The sequence below is a fragment of the Dendrobates tinctorius genome, unplaced genomic scaffold (assembly GCF_039654945.1).
Source record: "Dendrobates tinctorius isolate UK_male_01 unplaced genomic scaffold, ASM3965494v1 ptg000060l, whole genome shotgun sequence".
NCBI lineage: Eukaryota > Metazoa > Chordata > Amphibia > Anura > Dendrobatidae > Dendrobates > Dendrobates tinctorius.
In genome coordinates, this window is record NW_027361728.1 from 90505841 (window position 1) to 90527281 (window position 21441).

Genomic DNA, 21441 nt, shown 5'->3' on the forward strand with positions numbered 1-21441 from the left:
CATATTTCTTTTCCTGTGTTAGTAGTTCCGATTCTCCTTGTTTGTTGCCCATGCTTTGTGCATTAGTATAGAAACATTTTAGTTTGTGATTGATTTCTCTTTCTCCAATTTTTTTTTATTAATTAGATTCTTTTGTCTTTGTTCTTCCTTTCCACTTCTAATAGCAGACTTCTCAATAGCATTTGTCAGGTGTATGGCTTTTTCTGGTCTTTGGCTTCCCTTCCCATGTTGTTCTAGTTTAAAGCTCTCCTTACAAGTGTAGCAAGGCGACTTCCAAATACATGTTTTCCAGTCTTCGTAAGGTGCACCCCATCTCTAGCAAGTAGTCCATCGTAAAAGTAATTCACTCCGTGATCCATAAATTCAAATCGTTGCTGACGGCACCATCGACGTAGCCAGTTGTTCACCTGCAGAATCTTATTCCACCTCCTTGTTCCATGGCCATCCACTGGGAGGATGGAAGAGAAGACCACCTGCGCTCCCAGTTCTTTCACTTTCTTGCCTAAATCTTCAAAGTCTCTGCAGATGGTTTCCAGGTCATTTCTTGCAGTGTCATTTGTCCCCACATGTAGTAGCAGGAATGGGTGATCATCTGTAGGTCTGAAGAGTCCTGATATCCTGTCAGACACATCTTTAATTTTTGCATCTGGAAGACAGCACATTTCTCTTGAAGTTATATCCGGTCTGCAGATAGCGGCCTCTGTTCCTCTCAACAGGGAATCCCCCATGACCACCACTCTCCGTTTCTTCACAACATTTTTCTTTCTCCATCCAGGAGGACTCTGAAGGCATACAAGGTTGCTGTTTGTTGGCAAAGTCTTATCCTGATGTATTTCTTCATCGTTTTCGTGCGTGAGAGCCTGGTACTGGTTCCTGAGAAGTATGGGTGCTGACTGCCTCCTGATCCTCCTGCTTCTCTGGGTCACATGTCTCCATTCCTCTGTTTCTTCAGGTGCACTTCGAATTTCTTCTCTTTCTGTAACATGAAGAGATAATTCTGCTCTGTCCAAGAACTCTTCACCTTCCTTAATGATCTTCAATGTAGCTAACCTCTCTTCGAGATGTTGCAATTTTTCCTCCAACAGGGACACAAGCTTGCATTTGTGGCATGTGAAGTTTGGCTTTTCCACTGGTAAGTCTGTGAACATGTAGCAAGAAATGCAGCTCACCAAATGGCTCCTGGCCTCTTCCATATTGAGATTTCTTAAAAACGATGAAAGATAGGCGCGCGGTTTTCCGATTTCCTCTTTTCAGCTGCAACAGCCAAAACCCAGTGATCGTTGAGCTCGTGGAGACTCTTCACTTATCCCAGAAGGCACTGGGAATATGCAAATGATCTCCTCAAGACTCTTCCCCTGGTTTTCCGATTTCCTCTTTTCAGCTGCAACAGCCAAAACCCAGTGATCGTTGAGCTCACGGAGACTCTTCACTTATCCCAGAAGGCACTGGGAATATGCAAATTATCTCCTCAAGACTCTTCCCCTGGTTAGGTGGACTTTTCCAGTAACAGCATTGTTGAGGGCATGGGTAATGTTGCGGGACACATGCTTGTGTAGTGCCAGGATGGCACACCAGGAGAAATAGTGGTGGCAGGGGACTGAGTACCTTGGGACGGCTGCCGCCATCAGGTTGCAGAAAGCTTCCGTCTTCACGAGTCTAAAAGGCAACATTTCGAGTGCAAGCAGACAAGAAATGTATGAATTTAGTACAGTGGCCTGTGGGCTGTTGGCTGCGTATTTCCACTTGCATTCCAATGACTGGGGTATGGACAATTGAAGGATGCGGTTGGACAAGGACGTGGATGTGCTTGATGATGGTGCTAGTTGAGTGTGGGCAATGACAGGTGCAGGGCAGGAGGCATCTTTGCATGCACTGTGGACAGGGGATTGGCTTGCATGCACAACGGTGGAAGAAGCATTGGTGTCACCCGCAGACACTTTTCCTGGAGCCTGGGGTTCAGCCCACAGAGATGAGTGCTTTCCTACCATGTGCCTGATCATGCTGTTGGTGGTTAGGCTGGTAGTTTTGCTACCCCTGCTGATGCGGGCATGGCAGGTGGTGCAAATGACCTGTTTGGGGTTATCAGCAGAGTCTTTAAAAAACAACCAGACTCGGGAAGACCTAACAGTTGTGCTGCCAACTTCCGTCGTGTTGGTGTTATGAGGAACGGTTGCCCGCCTTCTGTCAGCGGCCACCACACTGCTACTTCCTGCCTGTTGGGGTGCTACACCTCCCTCCCTCTGTGTGCTCCTGTCCTCGCTTTGCATGTCCTCCTGCCAGGTTGGGTCAGTTACTATATCATCCACCACCTCGTCTTCCACTTCCGCACCTTGGTCCTCCTCCTGACTTTTTGGCAATTGTGTCTCATCATTGTCCACCTTTTGTGACACATTCCCACCGTTGCCTTCGTGTGACTGTGGCTGCTCAAATATTTGGGCATCGCTACATGCGATCTCATCTTGCCCCACTTCAAATGGACCGGGCGAGAGGCCAGAATCTATAAATGGAAAAGTGAACAGCTCTTCGGAGTGTCCAAGCGTAGGATCAGTTGTCTCCAGACACATGGCATGGTGGGAGGAAGGAGGATCAGTGTGAGGAATATGCGGTCCAGAATCACGGCTACTCAGACTTGACCGTGTAGAAGATAGGGTGGTGGTGGTGGCAAAGTGACTGTAAGCATTATCCGCTATCCAACCAACAACCTTTTGACACTGCTCTGGGTTCAATCGTGGTGTTCTGCGGTCCCCTAGTAATTTCGGACAGGAAGGTCAAGCGAGAAGATGTGGGTGTTTGCTGTGGCCCAATTTCAGCTTGCCCACGGCCTCAGCCTCTGCATGTACCATCACCATGATGTCCACTTCCCCATCCCTTGCCACGCACCTTGCCCATTTTAAATGGACTACAATATTTTTCATGAAAACCAGAAGACCACATAGGAGTAAACAGTCCATATTAATACTAAAAATATGCAAATTTTATTAAGCATGTATCATGTAAATAGCAGAACATACAAATATACACTTAAGGATCAGGTAGCGATAGCCAAGGTCATTTCATAAGAAATGTGCAAAAACGCTACAGTGCTACAAAGAATCATGGACACAAAAAGCAGGGTAAATGTTTAAATCCTACTCACCCAGCAATGTCCATTTGCATGTGCATAAGTAGATACGCTGGAATACTATGGCTCATTTAAATATAGTGCTTACCCATGTTGTGTCAACCAGGACCCGAACCGGCCGCCACAACGCGTGTTTCTCTGCACTTTATCAAACGCGACTATAGGGTGCCTGCATTATCCTATTATGGCTGCTGGTTGGTTTGGCATCACAATTATTACTTTGTCTTTCTTGGTCTGTATTTAAATATTTTCCATGTCACCACAAATGGCTGAATTTGGAGCGAACTTATATTTGATCCGTGTGTGGGAAAACCACAGTTTAAAATATTTGGCCTGTAGGTTAAAAAATATTTCAGCAAACTGGTGTCAACAACTAGGCTAAGACACAGGAAAAACAGTTGAATGGAGGCATCAAATGCCACAATTTGTAGCCCACAGACAGATGAGGCATCTGATGGAGATAGCCCACTTTCAAATATCTGGCCTGGATTTTTTTTTTTTTTTTTAACAGCAAAATTTTGTAAATAACTAGGCTAAGACATAGCAGCAGCAGTTCAATTGAGCCCAAAAAATGCCCCAATTTGTAGCCCACAGATAGATGTGTGTGATGGAGAAGTAGGGGTAACACACAGCAAAAACAGATGAATGGAGGCTTCAAATGCCACAATTTGTAGCCCACAGATAGATGAGGTGTGTGACGGAGATAACACACTGTAAAATATGTGGCCTGTATTTTTATTTTTTTACAGGAAAATAGTGTCTAGTGTCACTAACTAGGGTAGCACACAGCAAAAACAGTTCAATGTAGGCCTGAAATGCCACAATTTGCAGCCCACAGATAGATGAGACGTGTGACGGAGATACCACACTTTCAAATATCTGGCCTGCATTTTTTTGGCCAGTAAAATTGTGTCAATAAGTAGGCTAAGACACAACAAAAATGGCACAATTTTAACCAAAATGATATGCGATCTGTGTGGCAGAAAAATCCTGGTGGAAAATATCTGCCCTGTAGTTAAAAACAGTGCTGTGCAAATTAATTGGGATAAAGCATTTTTTTTAAGTAAAATCGTAAGTTGGTTACTAGTCAGTGATTCAAACCAGTTTTAACTGCTTTGAACAGGTGTGAGTGTAGAACGTTGAGTAACAAAATGTGGTTTGACTGGTTTTAGTCAAAAAATAACAGCTAGCTGCCCCATCAGCTTCAGTTGAGAGCTTGTTTCTGTGAGGAGTGGTTTAGTGTACTCCTCAAGGGCAAAATATTTTTCATTTTCACACCTCAACATTATAAAATTCTGTGAATCGCCCTTTGTGTTTAAGCTGTTAACCAAACCTCTTAATAAGTTCCTTGAGGGGTATGGTTTCAAAAATGTGGTCACTTGTGGGGGGATTCCATTGTTTAGGCACATCTGGAGTGATGCAAACACACCATGGTGTTCGCTATCTATACCAGATAATTTTGTGCTACAAAAGAAATATTGGCATACTCATGATAAATTTCAGAACAAACTGTATGGTTCCTTTTCTCCTGTTACCCCTGTAAAAATGTAAAATTTGAGGCAAAATTAACATTTTTGTAGGAAAAATTAAAATGTTCATTTTTTACTTCAGTTTAGTTCCTGTGAAGCATGTAGAGGGTTAATAAACTTTTTAGAATGCGGTTTTGAACATTTTGAGGGGTGCAGTTTTTAGAATGGTGTCACGTTTGAGTATTTTCTTTTATTTATGCCCCTGAAAGTCACTTCAAACGTGATGTGGTCAATAAAGAACAGTTGTGTAAATTTTAAAGGAGAAATGAGAAATTGCTGATAAACTTTTAACCCTTCTAACTAGCTACAAAAAAGTTTAAAAAATTATGCAGATGTAAAGTAGGTATATAGGAAATATTATTTATAATTGATCTTGTTCAGCATGACTAACTGGTTTAAGGATATAAACATTTAAAGGTTGAAAATTGCAACATTTTCAAATTTTTCGCTAAATTTACGATATTTTTGCAAATAAACGCATAAAGTACAATGTGTAACAGAAAACATTCTCAGAATCACTGGGATTTTTTGAAGCATACCAAAGTTATTACCACAAGAAGCAGTTAATAGTGCCTTTAGGGGACTTTAAGCTGTGATTATCCGATCGCTCGTGCTATAAATAGCAGTGCATGAGCACTGCTTTGAATAGCAAAAATTATGATCTCTTATAAATGCTAGCCACAGGCTGTCTTTCACAGGAGTATCATAATGGCAAGTGCGAGGGTCATCAGCAGACCCCAGGCTATCACTTCTATCCATCGAATCCCCATGATCATGTCATGAGCACGCCAGTGGACATGTAGAATTGAATGACCCCTGCCGACACGTGTTAGATGTCACTGTGAGAGTTTGACAGTGTCATTTTACCGGTTAACAGCAAAGGGCTGAGCTCCATTCTACCCACGACAGTTAAAAGCACATGATGGCTGATTAAGTCACCCATCATCTGCCAGGAAAGATGTTTGCTCAGCGTGAAAGCCCGCATCAAAGGCAGGGACATGACATATGATGCAAAATTTGAAAAATTGTAGAAAAACCCTTTATTGCTGTGCATCAAGCTAAGAAGTGACTCAGTTTGACTGCAATAAATAATGTGTACTTGACCGAAGGCAACAAAACTATCAATGAAGGTATAGGTAGGGTAAGAAGAGTAAAGTGCCTTAACTTTTAGTTACCATTACATGTATTTTGTGCTTGATAAAAGTGTATGTGAAAAAGGGAGTGGCTAACAAATTGTTTTTGGCATCCAAATGAAGGGGGTGGTTTTAAAATGAACGATGTTTCCAAACACAAAAAGTGAACCTGTTGGGGTGCAATCTGGGAGTCTCTCAACTTCTGGAAACAATGATTGGAATTGTTGGCTTTCAATAGATTCTTTGTTCTTTCTTATGATATAAGCAGTGTCAAAGATGTCTGGTAGCAGTGTTTCAAACTTTACCTCTTGGCAATCATCATATTAGCTAGATTTCCTTCACCTTTTGACAGATGTAGGCCCAATTTATCATCGCTTTTGTAAATGTTTTTTGCCTAATTTTAAGTGCTTTGTGCCTTTTTTGCATGTACCCAATTCATTATTCTATTTGCATCTTTTCTGAAGCCTATTTTACCGGTATATGTGCTCGCTTGTTTATTTTTTTGTTTTCCGCTTTGTGGGCTGAGTTAAGAAATCCAGATGTCTTGGATTCATGAACTGCAAGCTTTTAAAAAGTTGCAACATTTTGCACAAGTTCACTTCAGTACTCCAGTCTCGCCGTGTGTAATTTTGGTTCTTTTTGCAAAATGTGAGACTTTTGACTCCAAAAGTCACACACTGGTACCAAAAGTCAAAAAAATTAGCAGAAAAATGCTAGTGTACTTGAAAATACCCTATGGAGAGACTGGGGTGAAGTTGCACCAAATTTGGCAACTTTTTAAAAAGTTGCAATTGATAAATCAAGCAAAAATATATTATATGGAATTATAGACTCTGCCCACAAAGCAGAAAAGAAAAAAAAAATAGGCGAGCACCTGTAAAATAGACTTCAAAAAGGTGCAAATAAATTAATTTTTTGCAAATAAAAAAACTCAGAACACAAAAAAGTAGACAAAAAACAGGCGCAAAGGCAGTGATGAATCGGGGCCTATATCTAAATAGTGTAATGGGTTTGAACATATATTTATGAAACAGTTGAGTGGCTTTAAAAAGAAAAATAGGCAGAATATTGCAATGTTGATTAATTCAGCCAAAGTTGACTAGGAACAAAAAGAAAAGAAGTCACGACTGTACAGGTTAATGTATATTACATTTCTCAATGTGACCTCTTTATTGTTAGGTTCTAAATGGAAGAATTTGTAAGAATTGCATTTACTGATTTACAAAAATCTTAATTTTTCATTGTTAACTGAGTGGGCATTTTTGTTGTGTTGAGAATGCATTCAGGAAGTCAACACCATTGGGTACCGAATGAGTGTGAAGACCGGGACCCGTGTGGTAAGCTTGTATTACATACAATATATCATAGAATCATAGAATCGTAGAGTTGGAAGGGACCTCCTGGGCCATCTGGTCCAACCCCCTGCTCAAAGCAGGATTCGCTAAATCATCCCAGTCAGATATCTGTCCAGCCTCTGTTTGAAGACTTCCATTGAAGGAGAACTCACCACTTCTCGTGGCAGCCTGTTCCACTCATTGATCACTCTAACTGTCAAAAAGTTTTTTCTAATATCTAATCTGTGTCTCCTCCCCTTCAGTTTCATCCCATTGCTTCTAGTCTTTCCTTGTGCAAATGAGAATAAAGTTGATCCTTCTACAATGTGACAGCCCTTTAGATATTTGTAGACAGCTATTAAGTCTCCTCTCAGTCTTCTCTTTTGCAAACTAAACATTCCCAAATCCTGCAACCTTTCCTCATAAGACAGGGTTTGCAGACCAGTCACCATTCTGGTCGCTCTTTTCTGAACTTGCTCTAGTTTGTTGATGTCTTTTTTAAAATGTGGTGCCCAAAACTGGACACAATATTCCAGATGAGGTCTGACCAAAGAGGAGTAGAGGGAAATAATGACTTCACGTGATCTAGACTGTATGCTTCTGTTAATGCATCCTAGAATTGCATTTGCCTTTTTTGCTGCTGCATCACACTGTTGACTCATATTCAGTCTGTGATCTATTAGTATACCCAAGTCTTTTTCACATGTGCTGTCACTTAGCCCTATTCCTCCCATTCTGTATATGCTTTTTTCATTTTTATTGCCCAGATGTAGTACTTTGCATTTCTCCCTGTTAAAAACCATTCTGTTAGTTGCTGCCCACTTCTCCAGTTTATTTAAATCTTTTTGAATCCTCTCTCTCTCTTCTCTAGTATTAGCTATCCCTCCTAGCTTTGTGTCATCAGCAAATTTAATCAGTGTACCCTCAATTCCTTCATCTAAATCGTTGATAAAGATGTTGAACAATACAGGGCCCAGGACAGAGCCCTGTGGTACCCCACTTGAGACATTCTTCCAACTCGATGTGCAGCCATTTACGACCACTCTTTGGGTCCGATCACTAAGCCAGTTATGAATCCACCTAACAGTTGCCTTGTCCATTCCATACTTAGTCATTTTTTCAATAAGGATTTTATGAGAGACTTTGTCAAATGCTTTGCTGAAGTCAAGATATACTATATCTACAGCATTTCCTTGATCCACCCAATCAGTGATACCGTCATAGAAGGAATAGCAGACTGCAGGATTGGATTATTGTGTTAAGACCAATTAGCATTTCCAAGCCCCAAATTCTTCCATTTTAACTAAGGGAACCTAATAAGGGTGTAAGACACAATTACCTGGCAGAGGTATTCCAATCCTTGTGAAGAACTTGGCATTGGTGCAGGTGTATATGGGGACACAACTCCAGTATGCTGAGGCTGACTCTGCACAGGTTCATTTTGTGGCTCTGTTAAATTTGATGAAAATAAAATGATTGGTGATTATGAAATACAGATTTATGATGTGATACATGCAACATTTGCTCTTCACAATGGATAAGTTGTCCTTGCCTGCAGATTTCCTTTCTACACCTATTGCTGCCATCACCCTGGCTGGCTATTTAAAGTGGACGTCAGCTGATTAAGATTTATTTTTATTTTGGGTTCTAGTACTTGTATGCAAGCTTGAACTTGTGTTGACTCTGACCTCAGCCTATTCCTACATTTTGCTATTGCCTCACCCTTCAGATTTTTTTTTTGTTATCTGTTGTTTTTCTCCAGGTTTTTAACTCAAGGCCTGCTTCCTAACTGCACCCATTAGGATTTCTAAGATTCCTGTTTCTAAGGTTACTACCAATGGACACGTTCCTGAATATGCTACCGCTCCTGTAGAATTAAAAAAGGTGAGTCCACATATAATATTGTAATGATAATATGTCACATGCGTGGTTTGTGGAACCACTGTGCCACAGACTGCGGAGAGCCTGGAGGGGCCAGGAGCAATCACCTGACTAATCACTAGAGCCTCTGATGGTGAGGTTAGACTTGGCTCCTGATGAACACCAGGTACCACTCCAGGGCAGACCAACGGTCGCGCAGCAGCTGGTCCCAAAGAACAGACTAGATTAAGCAGCTGGCAGAGCTTGCTTCAGAGTGCAGCAAGCGGGATTTGCTTCAGAGTGCAGCAAGCAAGCGGGATTTGCTTCAGAGTGCAGCAAGCAAGCGGGATTTGCTTCAGAGTGCAGCAAGCAGGATTTGCTTCAGAGTGCAGCAAGCAGGATTTGCTTCAGAGTGCAGCAAGCAGGATTTGCTTCAGAGTACAGCAAGCAGGATATATACTTAGAGTACAGCAGGCAAGATTTGCACTTGGAGTACAACAGGCAGGAATAGTACTTGGAGTACAACAGGCAGGAATTGTACTTGGAGTACAACAGGCAGGAATTGTACTTGGAGTACAACAGGCAGGAATTGTACTTGGAGTACAACAGGCAGGAATTGTACTTGGAGTAAAGCAGGCAGGATTTGCACTTGTGTGCGACCTTACTCAACCTAGACTGAAACAGGACGGTTGCTCAAGCTCCTCCCTAGGGGAGAGGAAGCAATATATACATAATGCCTCAAAACCATTGGCTGGGGAGGAAATAGCAAGTGCATGTGCTGGCCCTTTAAGAGGGCGAGAGTGCTCACGTGTGCCCTTAGAACATGGCCAGAGGCCCGGCTGGAAGTCCTGCTGTAAGCATGCGGAGCATGAAGGGGAGAGGGACCAACTGCAGCACGGGTGAGTGAACTGACACACCGGGAAGCCGGCGTGGTGCTAACATAATAATACAAATTACTACTCCTTTGTTTTGCATTTTATTCTCTTTTGGTCCTGACTCTTGCATAAATATTAATATTAATACATGTGAGTTAGTAAAGCAATGTTCAAATACCATCTTGTCTGAAGGAATTAAAGGGGCTAGCCAAATTTTAGAATGTCAAAACTTACAGGATTTTTTCACATTATAACATTGCTTAGGTCAGTTAGCATGAAAATAAGCAAGTTTGAAAGTAACCTGCTTTTTCCATCTGCTGTTATTCCCCTGCAATGAGAGGTTTTATCCTTTTTAGTGTACAGTGTTTCCATGGAGCTTGACCTCTAGAACCTACCCACACCCTGGCCAACCCTGTATTGTTGCTACATTCCAGAAGCTAACATACCAGCCATCTCTCTAATTCCTATTGTTTTCTATATAGCTCTTTGCTGCTCTCCTCCTTCCCTTTCTCTCAGCTCCTGACCCAGCTACTGGTATAACTCTTGCAAAATCACAAGCCCAAAACATTAGCTGCTTTCAGGGTAGTTCTCCTAATCACTGCTCTCACTGTCCAACACTGTGTGCTTAATCAGATCTCCTATTACCTCTGTATGTAAATATAATCATTACAGTGTAAACTCAGAACAAACCACTGATAGCCGAATGTGATAGAACAGAATTTATGCTGAACTTTATAGTTCTAATACTACAGCTCTGCTGCTGACCAGAACTGTCACTCAAAGATGAGTGCCCACCCTTCCAGGATCTTCCTTATTTCTTAGGCTAGTTTCACACTAGCGTATCTTCACGCAGCACATGGCACCGTCAAGCCCCGCCCCCTGCCACGCCCCATCCGGTTATCTCCTCGTACTAGCGCACATCGCTGCATGCGATCTATCTTTAGCATAAGGTGCGCAGACCGTGCGCTAGTAGGATTTTGCATGCGCTGCGCCCTTTTGACGGTGCGCCGATGTGCGCCGAACGCTCCATGTTGCATTTTGGTGTGCTCAGCGCACCGCGAAAAGGGCGCAGCGCACGCAAAATCCTACTAGCGCACGGCCAGTGCACCCTATGCTAAAGATAGGGTGTGCAGATCGCATGCAGCGATGTGCGCTAGTAGGAGGAGATGACCGGAGGGGGCGTGACAGGGGGAGGGGCTTAGCGGCGCCATGCGCTGTGTGAAGATATGCTAGTGTGAAAACTAGCCTTTCTCTGGTTTTACAGACCTTCTCCTGCTCATAGAGCAGTGCAGTGGACACAATAGTATTTAGTCTAGGTGATCCTCTGTGTGCTAAACAGTTTGTTCATAATCTTTTAATACTTTTGAAAAAGGTCTGGAAGGATTGAAACATTGTATTAAAGGAACCAGTCATCGAATTCATTCTGCCTAAACCGCAGACAGCATTAACCATTTTTTAGGTGAGGTCCTTTAAGTTTTTATCAATAAAAGTTTTATTTTACTTATCCAAAATAAAAGTGATGACTTGTGGATCAATGGGGTGCAACTACACTGCATTCATGCCAGAGATAGCTAAGGATTATTCTCTGCAGTGCCATAAAAAAAATTAATGGAGTGGCACCCCGCATTCTATCAGTCATTTTATAGCCACAATCTCAATATTGGTGGGGGTCCCAGTTATTGGATATCCCCTGATCTGCAAGTTATCAAATATCTTATGGATGATAACTACACTTTTTTTAGATACTGTAAGTAAGCACAGAAATCGAAGAAGGTGGTGTACACCGTGGGTTACATGCAGTGGCCTGACCAAAGAGTTTCCATAAAATATGCTAGAACTTGAAGAACAAAGTCATTATGGATGTAAGTGAGGATTGGGGCTAGTTCATAATGCACTGAATACTGTTATGAACAAATGAAGGTTGAAACATTTTGTGGGAGAGAAACTTCTGCTTCTTTTCATATTCCCCTGCTATAATGCCTATGTATTTGCCTCCAGTAACTATCTAGACCTAATTCAATTTTCTAACAATCTCTGATCTTCCCAGATGTTTATACAGTACAATAGAAAATATAAATTACCTTGCTTTTTCATGTTGTTTTCCGTTAATTCTGCAAAACAAAACATTGATAATAACACAGACAACAGCTGAAAAGTAATAGTCAATACTTAGAAAATAAATGAACTTTTTTCTTTTTTTAATTCCGCAAATTATATTATATCTACAAGGATATACTTTCACTATATGATTAGGGGACATGACCTCTGGGAATCCCACAGATCTTGTGACTAAAAAGCAGACAGCCCTGGTGAAGATTGATAAACTCAAGACCAATCCCCTTTATATCCGGGATCAGTGCTAGTTCCAGATGACTGACCGCCAATGATCATAAAATGATGGCATATCCTAGTGATACATAATTCTCCTTATGAGATGGCTAAAAACTTTTTAAGGCCTCTTTCACACGTCAGTGGCTCCGGTACGTGTAGTGACAGTTCTCTCACGTACCGGAGACACTGACACACGTAGACACATTCAAACAAATGGGTCTGTGCACATGTCAGCATGTTTTCATGGACTGTGTCCATGTGCAAAATATGCTCTGACATGTCCGTTTTAACACGGAGACACGGCCAGCAACATGTGCTGCACATGTGCACACGGAGAACAGTTCACACTGTCCTCCATGCTCTCGGATGGCCACCGGGAAGAAGCGCTACTGTAAGCCGCTGTACGCCGCTATCATTCTGCTCTCCTGCTCTGCCGGCAACAGCAAGCAGGAGAGAAAGAATGAATGAAAACCCGACGTTGGGTCCCCCTCAGTTTGTGAACCAACGAGACGAAACTTACAACTGGGGGCTGCAGCCCTCAGCTGTCAGCTTCATCAAGGTTGGTTCTCAAGAATAGAGGGGTCCCCACGCTGTTTTTTTTAATTATTTAAATAAATAATTAAAAAGCGGCGTTTGGTCCCCCCTATTTTTGACAACCAACCTGACTAAAGCTGACAGCTGAGGGCTGATATTCTCAGGCTGTTAAGGGGCCATTGATTTGGCTGTTGCCGGCAGAGCAGGAGAGCAGAATGACAGCCGTGGTCAGCACAAGCCGCCGAGAACAGCGCTTATTGTAGCCGCTTCTTCCCGGCGGCCGTCCATGTGGTCCTGTTGCCACACGAGAGCCGCACGGAGGTACCACGTATCCACATGGACACATGGACATGGATAGCTCCAGTACCGTGTTTGCTGGTACCGGAATTATCTGGATGTGTGAAACTGGCCTAAGGGTATGTTCACAAGTCTGCATTTTGGTGCAGCATTTTTTCAGTATTTTTTTTGCAGTACCAGCTATGTCTATGAGATTTCACACAGCTTGTTTTTTTTATCCTCAGTATTTTGTGCAAAACCTTTGGTTATGCAGAATGGAGTACGTCACTTCTTTCAGAATTTGTTCAGTATTTTTTCAGTATTTTTCACCCATTGAAAGTAATGGGTGGTGGAAAAAAATACTAAAAATGCAGGTATCAGGTTTTGCTGCGTTTTTGTGCCAAAACCTAATGAAGTAGAATCAGATTTTTTTTTTTTTTGCCACTAAACATTATCAGCATGCACAAGGGACAAAAAGCAGCAGAGAAAAATGCAGCAATAAAAAAACTCACAAACGCAGCAAAAAAAAAAAAGCAAAACTACTTTTTTACAGCAAGTTTCTAACTGCCAAGAGATCAGGTTTTGCTGCAGAAAAAAAAGCACAGCAAAAAATGCAACGTGTAAATATAGCCTAAGGGTAAAATTTCAATACAAATGTTCTGGTTTTGATGTAAAGGTTGAACGCTCATCCTAGTCCTAATGCCTTTCATACAACTGTAGTCAAATGCATTGTAGTGAGCAAATGGTTAATAATATTTCGTTTCTTTCATATATTCACATAATAAATAAAATAAATAAAAAGTAACACGTAGAAATACATGCGTTTCTTCGCTTTTACTTACCTTCTACAAAATTTACGTGGGTGGCTCAGAAAACAAATATTCCCATAAACTTGCACCTCTACCTGAAAGAATGCAGTAAATCAAAGTGGACGGACAGCAAATGATTTTATACAACACGGAAATGAAACTAAATAGGCAGTTGCTCATGTTTATTCAGGCAATAATGTGTTACCCAGAAGAATTGCGGAAGTCTGTAAGGAAGCAGAAAGTTACTTTGTATCTCTATTGTTTCTTGTGGTGGTAGACTAGGATACTCACTATCCACACCTATGGCGTGCTGGATTACATGTGGTTCTGGGAATATCTAGCAAAACAATCAAAGGAATTGTCCGTGTATTTAAACAGGTTTTCCAATTCAGTGATTACTTATTCTTATAGGTCAACACCAGATCCGTTGAGGTTCAACCTCCAGTACTGATAAGAGCCAACTAGCAGTATATGGGAGCAGCCACTAAACGATATGACGGAGCAGTGGTATTCTGTAAAAGCCGCTGCTACATGGTAGGCAGAAAACCTTTAGGGGTGCAGTGTTAAATATGTACTGTTTGTAAGATATGTATATTTATTACAGAATAATCTTACCCCAAGCAAAATACATGGAGGATGTCAAAATAATGCTTAAAAAATTGTATTCTCTTCATAAAGTAATTAGAGAACAAAATGACAAACTACCTGAAGAACATCTAGTCCATTTGTTCATGGGCAGATTTGATTGGTGGAAAGACAGTATTCATTCATCGTTCTTTGCATCCTGAATGGAAAGCCGGCGTGTCAATGAGTGAGATACACAAAAGTACATTCTACGGAATCCAGGTGTATCAGCAGCGACGGCCCTTGTGGAAGCACCATAACTCTCCCTTAGGGCTAATACCTGTTGCATTTGGTATGTCGATTAGGATCAGAGTTGCCAACTTGACTTTATATTTTTTTCTGGACGGCTTATCAAAAAAATCACAGACAGACAATTTTTTATGGACACATTGTAAAACCATAATAAATCATTATGATGACAACACTGCGTAACAAATTTCAGGGAAGTTCTTGTCCCCTAAGAAATTTTTATTGTATCTTATAGATTTTGATATGCTGAACACAAATATGTGCTTCAAAGGTCTGCATCACGTAAGGTTTTTAACCCCGTCATGATCTGAGCTTTTTTTTCGATTTTTCATTTTTGTTTTTCACTCCCGCTCTTTCCAGAGCTATAACTTTTCTATTTTTATGTCAATATAGCCATGTGAGGGCTTATTTTTTGCGGGACGTGTTGTACTTTTGAGCGAAACCATTGGTTTTACCATGTTGTGTACTCAAAAACGGAAAAAAATTCCAAGTGCGGTGAAATTGAAAAAAAAAGTGCATTCCCACACTTGTTTTTTGTTTGGCTTTTATGCTAGGTTCACTAAATGCTAAAAGTGGCCTGCCATTATGACTTTCCAGGTCATTATAAGTTCATAGACATCAAACATGTCTAGGTTCTCTTTTATCTAAGTGGTGAAAAAAATCCAAAATTTGCTAAAAAAAAAAAAAAAAATTGTGCAATTTTCCGAGACCCGTAGCGTCTCCGTTTTTTGTGATCTCAGGTTGGGTGTAGGCTTATTTTTTGCATACTGAGCTGATGTTTTTAATGATACCACTTTTGTGCAGATATTTTCTTTTGATTGCCCATTATTGCATTTTAATGCAATGTCGCGGCAACCAAAAAATGTAATTCTGGCATTTTGATTTTTTTATTGCTACGCCGTTTAGCGATCAGGTTAATTCTTTTTTTATTGATAGACCAGGTGATTCTGAATGCGGCGATACCAAATATGTGTAGGTTTGATTTTTTTTTTTTAAATCGTTTTATTTTGATTGGGGTGAAGGGGGGGTGATTTGAACTTTTATGTTTTTTTATTTTTTTTATATTTTTAGCACTATTTTAGCACTATTTAGCACTTTTGGCATGCTTCAATAGCTTCCATAGAAGGCTAGAAGCTGCCATAGAGCGATTGCCTCTGCTACATAGAGGTGATGGTCAGATCACCTCTATGCAGCAGAAATACAGGCTCGCTATGAGTGCCGACCACAGGGTGGCGCTCATAGCAATCTGCCATCAACAAACATAGAGGTCTCGTAGACATCTGGTTGTGATGGCAATGCAGCGATGACCCCCGATCATGTAACAGGGGACGTCGCTGCGCGTATTTCCGGACCGCTTTCAGAGTTTGACAGCAGCATTTAACTACTTAATAGTTATAGTTATTAAGATTGAAGGAAGACTTTAAGTCCATCTAGTTCAACCCATATCCTATCCTAACCTGCCCTAACCTGTTGATCCAGAGGAAGGAAAAAAAACCCATATGGCAAACAGTAAGCTTCACATTGGGGAAAAAAAATCCTTACCAACTCCACATACGGCAATCAGACTAGCTCCCTGGATCAACACAATATCAGAATGTAGAAAATGCATTTTTAGTGACATATTGTATTCATCAAATGATATGCTGTGAGCATGTTGTCCATGAGTTGTTCAAAGTTCGGTACCCTGCTGTTTTGCCAAGGAAGTTGAAGGCCACATCTTTAAAGGTTCTCCATGCCACTTGCTCAGCAGCTTCCACAAGACCATCAAAGCTACTGTCATTCATTATATCTCTGATCTGTGGGCCAATAAAAATACCTTCTTTAATCTTTGCATCACTTATTCTTGGAAATTTCTGTCGCAAGTAAGAAAAGGCTTCTGATTCTTTGTTCATTGCTTTGACAAAATTCTCCTTAAGCCCAAGTTTAATATGCAAAAGAGGTAGAAATATCTTTGCGGAATAAACGAGAGGATTATGTTTAACATTCTTCTGTCCAGCAACCAAGTTTTTGCGGAGTGGCCAGTCCTTTCTGAAATAGTGCATTTCTCGTGCACGGCTGTCCCACACACAAATAAAACAATACTTGGTATATCCAAGCTGCAGTCCTTGAAGAAGTGCAACAACTTTTGGATCACCACATATGTTCCAGTTAGAATTTCTATAATTAAGGTGGGTCAAAAGTAACTCCATATTCTCATACCTTTCTTTCATGTGTATGGCATGTCCAATTGGTATAGAAGGATAGATATTTCCATTGTGTAGTAAAACAGCCTTCAGACTTAAAACTGACAAGTCAATGAACAGTTGTCATTCCTTCGGGTCATATTCTCAATCAGGAGCACCAAACAACCCCAAGATTCCGTTCTTGTAGCCTTGATCCCAATAATTCTGCCTGCCTCTTTGACAATTTCAAATCTCTGACTAAGTCACTCAGATCAGCTTGACTGAACAGATGTGGATTAGATGTAGAAAGCTCAAAGTCTGGGTCTGCAGCAGTTTCATTTTCCACTGACATTGTTAGTTCATCTTCATCGTCCTCCATTGTCCATACTTTGGGTATCTTTGGAACATGAAGACTTTCATCGTGTGGCACTGGTCTTATGGCTGAAGAAAGATTAGGATAGTCTATTGATTTCTTGTTCCTTGCAGAATATCCGGTTACATTTAAAAGGCAGAAGTAGCAATCTGTTACATGATCTCTCTGCTCTCTCCATATCATTGGGACAGCGAACGGCATTGAAGGTCGTGATCCATTCACCCATGCTCTTAGTATGTCAGTATTGTCTTTTGATTTCTCCCCTGCCCAGGAGATGTGGTATGCTTTGTACGCGGTCAGCCGAATGATTATAATTATTATTATTTTATTTATTTATATAGCAGCATTGATTCCATGGTGCTGCGCATGAGAAAGGGTTACATACAAATTACAGATATCACTTACAGTATACAAACTAACAATGACAGACTGGTACAGAGGGAAGAAGACCCTGCCTTTGCAGGCTTAAATTCTACAGGATGGTGGGGAGGGAGACAGTAGGTTGGGGGTTTGCAGCAGCTCCGGTGTTGGTGAGGCGGTGGTTCCGGTAGTGGTGAGGAGGCAACGGGGTCAATGCAGGCTGTAAGCTTTCCTGAAGAGGTGGGTTTTCAGGTTCCGTCTGAAGGGTCCGAATGTGGTTGATAGTCGGATGTGTTGGGGCAAAGCATTCCAGAGGATGGAGGATATTCAGGAGAAATCTTGGAGGCGGTTGGGTGAGGAGCAAATAAGTGTGGAGGAGAGAAGGAGGACTTACATGAGGGAAGATATCGGGAGATTAGTTAAGAGACATATGGAGGAGACAGGTTATAGATGGCCTTGTAGGTCAGTATTAGTAATTTGAACTGGATAGGCTGAGGAAATGGGAGCAAGAGAAGAGATTTGCAGAGGGGAGAAGCAGAGGAGTAGCTAGGAGAAAGATGAATTAGTCGGGCAGTAGAGTTAAGGATGGACTGGAGAGGTGCGAGGGTGTTAGCAGGGAGGTCACAGAAAAGGGTGTTGCAGTAGTCGAGGCGGGAGATGATGAGGGCATGCACAAGCATTTTTGTAGATTGAGACTTGAGTAAAGGACGGATTCTGGAAATATTTTTGAGCTGGAGGCAACAGGAGGTAGAAAGAGCTTGGATGTGCGGTTTGAAGGACAGGGCAGAGTCAAGGGTTACTCCGAGGCTGCGGACTTCCAGTACGGGGGAAAGCATGGTGTCGTTAATTGTGATAGATAGGTCAGGTAAGGAAGATCTGTGAGATGGGGGAAAGATGATGAGTTCAGATTTGTCCATATTGATTTTGAGGAATGAGAGGAGAAGGAGGATATAGCTGATAGACACTCTGGGATTTTGGACAGCAGAGAGGTGACTTCTGGGCCAGAGAGGTAGATCTGAGTGTCATCAGCATAAAGGTGGTACTGGAATCCATGGAACTTTGAGTTGCCCTAGGCCGTGTGTATAGATTGAGAAGAGTAGGGATCCTAGAACAGAGCCTTGGGGGACTCCAAAAGAGAGAGGGAGGGATGAGGAAGTAGTGTGGGAGTGGGAGATGCTGAATATGCAATTGGAAAGGTATGAGGAGATCCAGGATAGGGCGAGGTCTTTGATACCAAAGGAGGATCTGTAGTAGGAGGCAGTGGTCAACTTTGTCGAAAGCAAAGGACATGTCTAGAAGGAGGAGTATAGAGCATTGTCCATTAGCTTTGGCTGTAAGTAGGTCGTTAGTAATTTTGGTCAGGGCTGTCTCAGTGGAGTGATGGGGGCGGACACCAGATTGTAGATTGTCAAAGAGCAAGTTAGATGAGAGGTGGGAGGGAAGTTCAGCATGGACGTTGTGGTGTAGTGACCACTGTGTCCGCTAGGGGGCGCTGTGTGGATGTCCCAGGGCAGGCGTATAAGCATTTCCAGTGTCCTGTCCTGATCGCAATGTATCTCAAGGTGGGTGGCCCTGGGATGAAGGCTTCATTGCATGTTGATCAGCAGAGGTACTGCTGAGCTTCTGTTACACTGTGCCAGGGGAGAGCTACATATAAATCCACCCAGGGGTGTGTTTAAAAACGCCTATAGTAAAGACTATGTGAGTGTGAATGAGTGAAGGACCTGTGATGAGGTCATAGCCTTGTGATCCGGTGGGCGTGGCTACGGACCATATAAGGTGGCCAGGGTAGGTCACATGGAGTGAATGCTGGGACCTGGTTGGTCCATTGTGGAAGGTCCCGTCTGAGAGAGATGGGGCTGTCTTCCTGACAGCAAGTGAATGCTGTGTTAATGGCTGCACATGCCTGATAGTTCCCTGGAGGGAAAGGACGTCTGCAGTATGGAGAAACATCGATGAGGGAGCCCTGACGGGTGAGATAACTGTGAGGCTGAAGAGCCTGCATATGGAACACTGCATACTCTGTGTGACCACAGGGATTACAGAGCTGATCTATGTCATGAACGCTAAGCTGTTTATATGAACTTTATGTTGCTGCTGTGGTTTATGATGCCTGAATAAACCGCATGGACTGTTTTGGTTTTATGGAAAACCTGTGCCAGATGTGATTTATTGGCTGCCAAGCGAGTGTCCCCAACCTTGAATGACAGCGCTACCTTACAATTGTTGGAGAATGCTATGAGCAATGTTGTAGCCTTGTTGCTAGGAGCAACAGAAGAGGACTGCAAAATTTGGTTGCTAAGGGCAACGGTTTCCAAAAACGCATGTTGCAGTGCTGGCAACGCTGAGCCAGGAGGGCTGATGGTCTGGAAAGCCGTGTGATATGCTGACTGGAGTCAGTGGAAAAGACTTTTAGGACACATCTGTGGTAGAGGGGTCCAAAAACCTGCGTGGCCAGCAGGTGATGGTCATGAAAGCCATGTTGAACTGACCGGGGTCAGTGAGAAAGAGACTGGTGATTGCTATAGGGTGCCTCTGTGGAGAAGAGGTATCCGAGGATCTGTGTGGCCGACACAGGTAACGGACAGGTGTTCGTGTTGTACTGACCTGGGTCAATGGGAAAGACTGTGTACCTGGAGGGTTCAGTGAGCAAGGTCCTGGAGGGTCAGTGTTCGGAGATTCTAGGAGAAGAATCGGATCCCTGGAGCACGTGGTATGACCTTGGACCTGGTGAGGCATGAGTGTTGGGCAGTCTCAGGCAGAGACGGATGTCCTGAAGAGCACCCGCTGAGCCCCTGGACCTGGTGAGGCCGGTGTGTTGGGAAACCCTGGGAGGAGGGTCACTCCCTGAATAGCACCCGGTGCGCCCTGTGTGTTGGACGGTCTCAGGTGGAGACGGAACGTCCTAAATAGCACACAGACAGGGCACGTGAGTTTTGTGTGGTGTTTTTTTTTCTCTTGTCTCAACTCAGCTTGCGGTGGCTCAGGAGAGTCAAGAAGGTGACAAGCGGCTTGCTGTAACTCGGCAGAGTTACCAAGGTGACACCAGCCGCTGTGTGAACGGAAGCCGGTGGTGTCGAAGATCAGTGACAGCAGGAGCTGTGGTGGTGTCAGCAAGGACTTGTGTGGTATCGTTAAAAGGACATAAACTGTGTTGTGTGAACTGTGGTCTGAGAAGACCGGTAGAACGGACATGGGGAAATCCCGAAAGGGGGCGGTGGCCCAAATTGGGGTGGTAGCCCAAAAGGGGGTGAAGTCCCAGAGGGGGGCGGTGACCCAAATTGGGGTGGTAACCCAAAAAGGGGTGGAGTCCCAGTGGGGGGCGGCGACCCAAATCAGGGTGGTTCAGGAAATGGCAGCACTGGTTGCCTCAGTGAGTATGTCTGGGGAACTGCAGTGTGTGTGTATGACTTTTGAAGAATCAGGGACAGTCTTTCCGGATAATGATGCGCCGCAGGTGTGTACCGTGATGCTGCACCAGGAAGGGGTCTCGGGTCGGCTGGACTCAGAGTCAGGTGACTCTGACAGGAACTCCTCTCGGTTTCTCTCTGACCGAGAAAAACCTCAGGGTTCACTGTAAACATGGGGTCACGGTGAACTATGCAGTTGACAGAGTAATGTTTGAGGGGACCAAAGGTGGTGAGTGCCAAGGTGGCAGGATACCATGTGACTTAGTGTATGCCTTAGAGAGGGGCCGGGACTTTGTTTTGTTTGATGTCGTATGGTCGGACGATGGAGACATTTCGACTGTGGGGCCAGCAGGCACTGGGACGTGACGCCTCCTAAAGTGGACAGGTCAGAGGTAGAAGTGACTGGAAGAAGGGGTACATCTGCCCAACTGATGGACCTGACATGTTATGACATGACTGAT

General features: G+C 42.9%; 1 protein-coding gene across 1 annotated transcript in view; it reads right to left on the reverse strand.

Annotated features, from left to right (window-relative positions):
* LOC141092810 (phospholipid scramblase 2-like) overlaps positions 1-13939 on the reverse strand; it is a 100022-nt gene extending 86083 nt beyond the window's left edge. The window contains exons 1-3 of the mRNA XM_073579141.1: positions 13836-13939; positions 11934-11963; positions 8457-8566 (exon numbers count right to left, since the gene is read on the reverse strand). Of these exons, the coding sequence (XP_073435242.1) occupies positions 8457-8566; positions 11934-11946 (123 nt within the window). The 5' untranslated portion in view covers positions 11947-11963; positions 13836-13939. The remainder of the gene's footprint in view (positions 1-8456; positions 8567-11933; positions 11964-13835) is intronic.
* Positions 13940-21441: the final 7502 nt, after the last annotated feature.